Raw genomic sequence first — 12,041 nt, 5'->3', positions numbered from 1 at the left:
GGCTAAACACTGTAGTTGTGGTTTCCATGGCACTGTCCCAGTGAGAGAAAAAAGGCAGACTTCCATTTCTAGTGTTAGAATGAGTTTCAAATGTATTCTGAATGTGCGGAGGAAAGGACGAATACAAATATATTGCAGTGATCCAGGACACCAGAAAAAGGAAACACAACATTTTTCAACAAAACGGATACTCATACAACTTTATCAAAAGATCGCTGACCAGTCACTCCATTACATCACAACCGACACACACTATGAAAAGAAAACACTACCATACATCACAAACATCTCAAAAACAAGTAACAGACTATTACAACCAGACCAGTGGTTGGTTGCTAACTGGATTACTACGGTTCACTCATGCTTGTGTGCACGCTCGTGCAACCGGGAGCAACCCACCTCTGAATCAGACAGCATTGCTGTACCACACAAAGCAACCAAACCCCCCCTAAACATTTTAAATAAACCAAATGACCCAGTAGTCCAAGAAGAAACAGGAGCCATCTATTATGTACAGTGTAAGGACTGCCACTATGTAGGCAGACAGGCAGAAAACTAGCAGAGTATCTATGAACATCAAGTACAAACATAGACAGAATCACCTGGGAAACTGTGACATTGTAAGCCAAACTACATCCAAAACACTAAGAAACTTCTGAAAGCTTGGCATTCAGCCATCAATAGACACATAGAGATACAACAACAACAACAACAACAATAATAATGATGATAAAATAATAAACTCCGCCATTGCCGGTCCCAAGCCCGGATGACAAAGGAGGAGGGTTGGGGTCAGGTTGGCAACCTGGCCCCATAAAAACACGCCAACCCATACAATATGGTGAAAGAAACTACTAAAAATTCTATACCGCATCGGTCGTTGCACAGGTTTACAAGGGCCGCGGCGGATGTTGAGGTCCCTGGGCATCCATCGACAAGTGGGCTACAAGTGGACCAGCTAACAAAATGACAAAAATATAGTGCAGATGAAAATCGTGCCATAATGGCCTGTTATTACAACTCAGAGCCAAAAAAAAGAAGCTACTTAAAGCGAATGTATGATTTATGGAACAATAATATCCAGATTTAAATGCTAGTGAACAACGACTAGCAGATCAAAGGCGATTTATTATTTGGAATAAAGTGTTTAGCGAAGTTGAACTTGAGGAAATTCAGGCAAATTGCAAAAGTTAAAAAAACAACATCACAAGACGAATTAACTGATACTCAAGACACAACTAAAGAAATAGTAGTAGAACTCCCAGAGGAAGCTGTCGGAGACGAAATAACAACACTACCACCAGAACCAGTTACCATTGAACCAACTGATGAACCAACTGATGAACCAACTCAAAAACAAAAAGAACTGAAGGACAAGATCATGGAGGATTTTCTGGCTAGTGAGAAAAGGCAACATTTACCATCATTAAAAACTGTCCCTAAGAAAATTTTGGGTCCTATCATGAAAATGGTTAATGCAGTGCTTTCAATAATTGAATCGGGATCCATCTTGGAAACGAATCAGTTAATGTACAGTGCAGTTGTAATAGTCACTAATGAACTAGGCATTAAAATCAAAGCACCTAAGCACACAATGGAAAAAGCATCAAAGCTAAAGTGGAAAATCCGATTAGAACAAAAAGTCAAAAATTAAGGGCAGATGCTAGCAACTTAAAGAACATGCATGAGCAACGGCTTAAAAACAGCAAAATCATAGATCAGCTGATCAGAAGATATAGATTGGATACAAGAAACATCAATGAAGCTGTAGAGATTGTAAAACAGCATATAACAGCAACAGCTAGAAAAATTGAGAGATATGAGGCATGAATCATCCAATACAAACAAAATCAACAATCAGACCAACGGCTTTTTTATCAAAGTCTTAATGTGAATGGCGACACCAAAAGTGAAAAACCAGAAAAGCAGGCCACAGCTGAATTCTGGAAAGGTTTGTGGGAGAATGCAAAGGACTACAATAAGGAAGCAAAGTGGATACATGACTTTGAGAAAAGCATTGGTAACAAACAAATGCAAGTATTAGAAATAACAACTGCAATGGTCAAAAATCGAGTAAAAAAAGTAAAGAATTTGACATCACCTGGAAATGACCAATTACATGGTTTCTGGCTCAAATATCTGACCAGTTTACATGCAATATTGGCCAGGCAATTGAATGAAATTTTACAAAATGGTCAAATTGATGAATGGTTGACAACTGGAAAAACATACTTGATTCAGAAAGATGCAACTAAAGGAACAAGACCTGAAAACTACAGACCAATAACATGCTTGCCAACAACCTTCAAATTAGTCACATTCGACTCATTGCCACATAGTTGGATCATAAAATGCTTAGAAACAACTGGCAGCAGCAAAAATATTACATCGTTCACTGAAAAGGCGATGAAACAATGGAGAACTGAGTTGGCAGTAGGGAATGAGAACTACGGAATGGTCAATATCAAGCGAGGGATTTTCCAGGGTGATTCACTTTCACCTCTTCTCTTCATCATCGCGATGATCCCTCTATCAGTAATCTTAAAAAAATGAAATTAGGCTACCAAACAGCCAAAGAAGCTGAAAAAATTTCGCATTTATTATATATGGATGATTTGAAACTCTATGGTAAGTCAGAAATAGAAATCCAATCACTGACAAACACAGTCCGGGTATTCAGCACCGATATTTCAATGCAGTTTGGCATAGAAAAATGTGCCACTGTATCCATAAAAAGGGACAAAATCATTGCGTGTGAGGGAATTGAAATGCCCAATGGCCAACTAATTAAATGTAACGAAAATGAAGCCTACAAATACTTAGGCATTCTGCAGTTGGATAACATCAAACATGGAGAAGTAAAAACTATTGTCAGGAGAGAGTACACCAACAGAGTTAGGAAAATTTTGAAATCTAAATTAAATAGTGGAAATACAATCAAGGCCATAAATACTTGGGCAATACCAGTTATAAGATACACAGCTGGTATAGTTAACTGGACACAAGCTGATTTGGACATTTTGGACCGAAAAACCAGGAAACTAATGACAATGCACTACAGTTCACGTAGTGACACTGATAGATTATACCTGCCCCGAAAATCAGGTGGCAGAGGATTATTACAAGTGAAGCAAATAGTTGAAGAAGAAAAACATGCACTGACTGATTATTTAAAAGTCAAGAACATCTATTAATCAAAGTAAAGAACAAAAATCTACTGAAGGCCCAACAGACAAAACAAGAATACAGAAAAGATGTGATAAAATCAAGAATGGAGAGTTGGCAGAACAAAGCATTGCATGGTCAATTTCTGGAAAAAATAAAAGATAAAATGGACAGTGAAAAAACTTGGTTATGGTTAACAACAGTTACATTAAAGAAAGAAACAGAGTCACTAATCCTGGCTGCGCAAGAACAAGCTATCCAAACAAATGCCATTAAGGCCAAAATCGAAAAATCCTCTGATGATGCCAAATGCAGACTCTGCAAAGAAGTAGATGAAACTGTTTGACCACATACTCAGCTGCTGTAAAAAATTGCGCAGACTGATTATAAATTGCGGCACAATTCAGTAGCACAAATGATCCACTGGAATTTGTGCCAAAATTATAATATTAAAACAACAACAAACTGGTGGGAACATAAGCCTGAAAAAATCACCGAAAATCAGATGGTCAAGATCCTATGATATTTGCGTATACAAACGGACAAAATACTGGCGCATAACACACCAGACATCAAACTGGTTGAGAAAAATAAGGTTACAATCATAGACATCGCAATACCAGGTGACAGCAGGGTCAACAAGAAGGAACATGAAAAAATCACGAAATACTAGGACCTAAAAATTGAAATTCAACTATTATGGCACAAACCAGCAGTGGTAATCCCAGTGGTAATCGGCACACTGGGAGCTATTCCAAAAGCACTGGAATTACATTTAAAATGGTTAAAACTTGACAAAATCACCATCAGTCAAATGCAAAAAGCTGCACTGCTTGGATCTGCATGTATATTACGAAAATACGTTACGACGTCCTAGGCCCCTGGGTGGGGCCCGACTAGTAATCAATACCAAATCTGGCGAAACAACTGGCCGCTGTGATACAATTGTATAATAATAATAACAACAACAACAACAGCAACAACAATAATTAAAAAAACAGAAGATATCCTCTCCAGCAGCTATCACCAAATTAAACAGAGATTAATACCAGGCAAACAATCAAGCAGAAAATAACACCATAATCAAGGAGAAAACTGCACCCTCATCAAAACTGGCAGGGCAGACTACTGTATATAAACAGGAAGCAAACCACTCACTTGCACTGATGATGTTATCTAGTTGGGTAATGAAACCTCTACAAGCAAACAACCAAGTTCAGAGACTACCAAATAATATATTATATAGAACAGGGGTGTCAAACTCAAAGCCCGGGGGCCAGATCCAGACCGCAGGATGCTTAGATCTGGCCCATGGGGCCGCCCTGGAAAAGCAAAGGACTGGCCCATGTGTGGCCCTCCTGAGCTCCACTTTCACTGGCAGAGGGTTACAGGAGGCCGTCACAGCTGAAAATGGAGCTTGTGAAGGCTGCAGGCAGCCCTCCCGAACTCCGTTTTCACTGGGTTGCAGGAAGCTCAGGAGCCTGTTTTTGCTGGCAAGAGTGCTTGGGCTACGACAGGCGCCTCCGACACGAGTGACGTCAAACTGGCCATGCTTACTCTGGCCATGCCCCTCTCATTCCTCCGAGGTCAAACACAACCCGGATGTGGTTCTCAATAAAATCGAGTTTGACCCCCCTTATATAGACCATTTCACACAGAATATGGTTAGAGGACCGAACTGTTGAAAATTCAATTCCAGTTCCAAAAGGATTGGCTCTTTGGGCTTCTAATTGACCACTAGGTGCAAAAGACTAGTAGGAACGCAGAAGAGTCTTTGTTTTTGGTCTGATTTCTTTCACTCTTCTGTCTTTACCCCAACAAGAAGAGGGAATTCTCAAAAGTACACGCTTTCTATCATACCCTGTAACTTCTATAATGTACATTATTTGTTGTTAGGGTCTTAAGTATCTGTCTTTAGACCACAGGTGTCAAACTCATGTTGCCATCACGGATGTATTACGACGTTTTTTCTCTTCATGGAGCTGGGGTGGGTGTGGTCTGCGTGTGACGCATCTGGCCTAAAGACAGCAAGTTTGACACCCCTGCAGTTTAGAAGCTTTTAATAAGCTTGGTTCTACTCGCACATGTAACCCATTGCTTACAACAGCTCACCCTTCCTCAAGGCTGCTGATATGAGTAGGATATGTCCAGTATTCTCCTCTTTCTCCATGTATTGATATCAGGCAACATCTACAAAGAGAAGTTATTCAGAATGCTCAGAACACCTTGAAATGATGGTTTCCCATTTGATCCATCCTTCACCTTAGATGAGGGTAATGCATAAGTGGCTCACTGGAAATTTGATGTACTCAATGAAATTGTGAAGCTGTCTCAAGCTTTATAATTAAGATAGAGAAAATTGGTATGCAAACACTGGCCTGCAAGTGGGAAGTTCTCCATTCCTGTTCCAAGCAACAGAAACTTATGAGGATAATTTGTGATTGCCATACTAACTAAAAGAAGAGAGGGGGAACTAATGAATTGTGGAACTTCTATCCATTATGTCCAATCTACTGATATGAGTGTATTAGAGATAGAATAGAAGCAAGGCACTTCCACCGCAAATCCATAGACATAAATTATGGAAATGACTGTCCATTTTACCCTCAGACATTTGCTCTTAATATCTCTCCATGTTTATTCTTAATGTCTCTTAATGCTCTTAAGTTTTTATTGTAAACATACATTTAAACAACAAAACAAAAAAGAACAAAGATGGCAAATCAAGATGAGAACAAAGAAAAAGAAAAAAGGAATGCTTCAATTATGCTCACCAACAACCTCTTCAAAAAAGTGGGGACTATTTGAATCTTGGGTGTGTATTTGTAGAACTGCATGCAGACTGGGGAATTCTGGAGGATGAAATCCACACATCTTAAAGTTGCCAAGATTGAGATCCTGTGTTAGATGGTACCTTCTCTCTATACGTTCTCAGAACTCCCTCCCATCACTTGAACTCTAATCCTATTAATATGTGAAGCTTATACCGGATTTCTGCTTTCCCATTAAACCTACTACTAGGTTTTCATTAAACCTACTACTAATAGCTCTTCCTATAGTAGTGTGCTTGTGGCTACCACACATACAGCCAAGATAAAAAATTGCTCCCATCATCACTGCTTTTCCTCTGATATCTCTCCACTTCAACATGTGATAAGACCAAATGCAAATAGATAGTGCTCAATATACAGGATATAATTTCTGGGGTTGGGGAGTGAAGGTAAAATAAAGCTTATAGAACTGCAAGATTTCCACAAATATATTCAACATGTCAAAGTAAACTTCTAGTCCAAAAGATTGCGAAAGGAACTTCCCAAAATAAGTATGTTATAAAGACCACTAATTATAGCATTAACTTTTTTATGTCCCACTTCAGTAGATGCATTTTGCACTAGATCAATACTTTTACATGCCTTTAAGTTGCTACAGAGCTCTCTTGTGCTATAAATTGTGTCCTATTCAAAAGGCAATTGAAGGAAGCCTCAATTCTTTGGGTGCGGTGATGTTATTGGATAGAGACCAATTATTAAACACTATTTGGCACTTGTCCAGCCAAAGAGAAAAGAAGAAAACAAATAAATGCAACTCAACCTAGAAGAATATCTAATCATACAATTATTATAATAGAATCATTCACTCAGCATCTTATAAAATTAACGTCTTGGCTTTAAGGTCACAGCACTGATTTCCTAGGAAGCTTTATTTTCTTTAAATATTATTAAAACCAAGATTTGTTATCCTCATCGCCATATCAATCAATGATTTGAATGTAAGCTTGCATTTCTTACACTATAGAACAGAGTATTTTTCAGATAACCCCCTTTTCTCTGACAGATTGCTAGATTTAATATTTACCATAATAGTTGGGTATTTTAATGCAAGTCATTCAGAGGTCTCACTAACTTTATCTCAGCAGTACCTTTCAGTGTTGACTGTCTAACTTGCAAAAAAGTTCAACAAAAGATGGAATGAAACTTTTTTTAAAAAAGGTTGTAATCAGTGGGGAACAGAAGCAGGTTTAGTTCATGAAAATGAAATTCACTGTAATTGTCTTATGAACTTGTAAAACAAACCAAAATACTGTACAGAAATACACCTGTCACTATTTTTAGATGCTGACATGCTTTATGGAGTATTCTAGTGTTTATTTTAAGAAAACTCTAACAAACAGAAACCTTGGACTATCCCCAAGTAACTAAGAAGCTTCTCCTTCTTTGCCATTCAGCAAGTGTGCTAAAAGCACAAGCATTTCTTCTTAAAATGAGGAGCAAACTCTTCCCTGATGTAGCGCAGCTAGGTGTAAGAGCCGATTTTTTTATTTTTTATTTTACAAAAGTTAGAATCTAAAAGAAGCAAGTTTGCCAAGGTGCAGATGCAGGCAAAGGGCAGCCGGTCTCATCCCTCTAGGCTCCCAGCTCAAATCACCAGTTAAAAGCACATGCTCCTTACGCCACCTTAGCGTTCTCAGGTTACACATGCAGTTAAACCTTCAGCACCAGAGTTTCAAAGATATCACAAGCAACATGTTGCCCAACTCAATTCCTCCCTCCCTTCGCCCCATACAACATTTGCTTCTGTTTTTGCTTTACTTTCCATTTAAAACTTGCCAGCCTCCTTCCCAAAGCTAAAATGAAAGAAATACCTTGTGGCACTCAGGAGAAAGTGTCGTGTGTTAGTTAGTTGAGCAAAGCGCCTATTTGAATGCCTGCCGTGGTGAGGCTTTCCCTCTGCATCACTGGGGCTGTGGGAGTGGTGTGGGGCGGAATGCATTATGCATGCTTGAGCAGGAGCTGTGGCTGTTTGCTTGTCTCAGTCAGCCCAGCTCATTTGGTGTGGGCAGGGCATAAGGAGGAGGGGGAAGCTGGGAGAGAACTTAGCAGGTTACTTGCAAATCAAACAAGGCACACCCAGGGAGGAGGAAGGAAAAGAGAGAGACTAAAAAGAAAATAGGCAGCATAATACCTTCATATACTTGGAACTGGCTAATGATTTCTATGGTAGGGAGGAAAGGAAGTGTTACCTGAAGGGAGAAGCACAAAGGCCATGGAGGCATCACTTTTTTTTTTTACTAACTGCCTGTGGGCAACAAAACTCAGCACTTAAAGACACAGTAACCCTATTGTGAAATAAATCTGAACTATAGAGTTCATCCCATTTCTGGGATGAACCATCTCACTTGTTTTTTTTTTAAGAGGACTACTTCAGATTTAAAAAAAAATTCTTAAAGAGCCAGTTTGATTTATCTTAATTAATATTAAATCCAGGCATTTTTCGGATCACACAAACTGATGATAAATCCTCTTCTGACAATCTGAAAATCTTATATTCCAGGAGTGACTAGGTCAATAATAGATGGTATTTTAAGAACATATTTTTCCTCAAAAAACATGCTGATAAACCACTAAGTAGTTGGGGGAATATTTAAAGCATCTTAATTTACAACAATACCATCGGTATCAATCATCTGTGCTCAAAAGTCAACTTACATTAAAATCATAACTGAAGATAAAAGTCTCTATAACAAAAAAACCCACTCTTATACAAGACACTGACTAATACTCTCATAGTTGACTTTCAAGTTTAAAGAAGAGGGATGAACTTGTAATATAGTCTTCCCTCATCTGATGACCTCCAAATGTATTGGGAAAATTCCCATAATCCCCAGCATGAAAAACAATGGAAATAGGAATCCAACAAATCCCAAAAACTCCAGACTATTTTAATTGTTGACCTAGAAGTGAAAAATCTTATTGCTCCTTGGAATCTCCTGAAGATGCCATGATAATCCATAAGGACAATATTGTAGGTCTGCAGTATCCATTTCCTTTTCCTCAATAAAAGTATACAGTATATAAATAATAGAATACATGGAAACTTCAAAGTGTTGGATAATGATACAATGCAGCAGGCCAACATTCATAATGATTTATATAATTTATATCATTCATAATGATGTATAAGGGTGTTATGCAAGTGACATCATCTTCATCAGTTGCATGATTTCATTACCCAAATGAACATCAAATGAAATATGCATATTTTTGTCACTTGTGTAATGATGTTATGCTTCAAATTGCAACATTGCCATAATGACATATCTTCTATTTTGTCAATCAGGAACAATGAACACACCCTATTGGTCTATTAAAGTGAACTTTTACCTGGACTTAGTTTTCCATGGAGAAGATTGCACATTTAATCTATAAAAACTCAGCGTAATTGGACTCCTGGAAAGCCACTTGCTGAAATACAAACAATACAGTATTGTTTGCATTTCAGCAAGTGGCTTTCTGGGGTCAAATAATAGGCAATAATGGTCAAATAATAGGCAATAAATGATCAACACATCAGACTTTATATTCACTACTTATTAGATGGTGATACATAGATTTAGTGTTAATTACATGCTTTTAAAAAAAATGTGAACCTGGTATTAGATTACACCATCTTGTGGCTAAAGAAGGCATTATAATTCAGAATTGACTTGAACTAAGTTCTGATTTATAGGCAAGGATGCCATAATGGAAAGTTTGTAGGATGTATATTGTGCTTTATCCTGCATTATATGTATTTATTAATCCTTGTCTTTCTAATATAAATGAGTAAAATGGCAGTCAATTAAATGTATCTACTTTCTAAAGGATATTATTGTTGTTGTGAAGACTGAAGGATTTTCCTCCCAAAGACAGCCTCAAGAAGAAACCTTAAGCTTTGTCTTCTAGATAGAAAAGGGAAAATTTACACTTTTCTCTCAGCTTCATCTTTTATGACCAAGAACAGATCTTAACCATTCCAGTCTTTATAAAGTGATTATCATAAACCCTTTTCAATTTTCTGTTCTCAAGACAAAACATTCTTGTTGCCTTCAGTCATATGACTTTGCTTCCTGTACTCTGATAATCGTGATTTCATTTCCCTGAACCTGTTCCAGTTTCTCTGAATTCTTTCTGAGGTGTGGTAACCAGAACTGGACACATTACTTGCAGGGAGACTGGCCAATATTATTCTTCTGTGGATATGAATAAAATATTTTGCCTTATTTATTTTTTTTGCAACAATGTCCCATAAGTGACTCATAGTCAGCTTGCAATTAACGATTATTCCAAAATTGTTTCTAAGATGATTCCAAATACTATTACCAAGCCAGGTATCTCCATTCTAGAATTGTGCATTTAATTTCTGTTCTCTAACTGAAGAATGTCATCACTATCGAGCATAAACCCTTTTTAAAAAATATTCAGCCCATTTTGCTAATGTATCAAGTTAATTTCAGGTATTACTTCTATGTTCCAGGGATATAAGTCTTATCTCATCTGCAATCTGACTAGCATTTGTCATTCAAATAATTAATAAAAATTAATTCCTACAAGGCAGAAGACTATGACTTATAATACCCCATTTACTCAATTTTGATGAGAAATCATTGAAGAGCACTATTGAAAAATGATTTTATACTTAACCGTAATAGCTTTGCCATCCACCCAATGCTTTACTGGTTTGCAAATCAGAATAATGTGGGACCATTTTGTCAAATGCTTTGCAGAAATCAAAATGTAATTACATCAATTTCACAATCTACTAAAGATAAAAAAGAATAAAGTAATTTGGTATTGCCATATGTACATTCGCTTCTTACGATTACGGCACTGTATTTAAAAATTGATAGATTGGTAGTTTCCTGAATCCTCCATTTTCCTCTTTTGGAAGATGCCTTAAGTGCCTCTACTCACCTGATACTTCATCAATTTATCAGAACTCCTCAAAGGTCATTCAGGTAGTCCTTGACTTACAACAGTTTGCTTAGTGATTGTTCAAAGTTACAACAGCAATGAAAAAAGTGACTTATAACCGTTTTTCATAGTTATGACCATTGCAGCATCCCCATGGTCACATGATCAAAATTCAGATGTTTGGCAACTGACTCATATTTGTGACGGCTGCAGAGCCCTGAGATCAAGTGATCCCTTTTTATGATCTTATGACAAGCAAAGTCAATGGGGAAGCCAGATTCACTTAACAACCATGCTACTAACTTAACAACCAGAGTGATTCACTTAACAACTGTGGCAAGAAAGGTCATAAAATAGGGCAAAACTCACTTAACAACTGTCTCACTTAGCAACAGAAATGTTGAACTCAATCGTGGTCGTTCGTCAAGGACTACTTGTACAAAAAGGTACAGCAATATATCACTAGTTCCTTCAGTACTATAAGCTGCAATTCATGATTAATATTCATTAAAAGTAAATAGGCCATATTTGACCATTGATTATGAATTCCAAGCTTTAATACTACTCTTCACAGTTGCCTGGTGAAACACATACTCTCTATTTGGATAAGACTGAACCAAAATATAAGCTGGGTACCTAGTGCATAGGTTTTTTGTGCCTTGCTTGCATTTTGCCATCTTCAGTGAATAATATATTCATCTCCTTTAATTTTGAAAATACTTAAATCCCTTTTTATTGTTAGTGTAACTCACCAACCCTAGCATGTTAGCTTTCTCGATATTGCTACAGGTTCTTCCTTCTGGAAATCTTTTGTGGCCTGAAATAGCATGCTGCATTAACATTAGGTTTTTTTTTTTAAAGTGTTTAGTTCATAAGCTGAATAAAACATTCTAAAATAAAATATTCTTTTTATCTTGATTCGGGTGAAGGTGGGTAACATGCTGATCAATCAGACAAGTGAATTTTGAAGTTTGTGACAGCTAGACTCTCTTATTAAGAAAAGGAAAATACTGGAGTCCTTCTTCCAAAGTACAAGTTCCTGAACTACTAATTGTTTTCAGATCCATGACAACTCGGCAAAACATTTTCAGAATGCAGTCATTACTGTTGATTCATTAAGGTTGTGATCTGAAAGTAGGCTAGGAC

General features: G+C 37.4%; 1 protein-coding gene across 3 annotated transcripts in view; it reads right to left on the bottom strand.

Moving 5' to 3' along the window:
- STON2 (stonin 2) overlaps positions 1 to 12,041 on the bottom strand; it is a 99,063-nt gene that overhangs the window by 53,243 nt on the left and 33,779 nt on the right. Inside the window, exons 1-2 of one of the 3 annotated variants that reach the window (XM_081935602.1) lie at positions 7,808 to 7,972; positions 5,278 to 5,355 (exon numbers count right to left, since the gene is read on the bottom strand). The exons of the other annotated variants lie outside the window; for them this stretch is intronic. Coding sequence (XP_081791728.1) covers positions 5,278 to 5,335 — 58 coding nt within the window. The 5' untranslated portion in view covers positions 5,336 to 5,355; positions 7,808 to 7,972. Of the gene's footprint in view, positions 1 to 5,277; positions 5,356 to 7,807; positions 7,973 to 12,041 lie in introns of those variants that run through there. 3 annotated transcript variants of the gene reach the window in all.

The sequence above is a fragment of the Natrix helvetica genome, assembly GCF_964273705.1.
Source record: "Natrix helvetica genome assembly, chromosome: 1".
NCBI classification, from domain to species: Eukaryota; Metazoa; Chordata; class Lepidosauria; order Squamata; family Natricidae; genus Natrix; species Natrix helvetica.
Note: the sequence above shows the minus strand (reverse complement) of the source record. Positions and strands in the feature narration are given on the sequence as shown.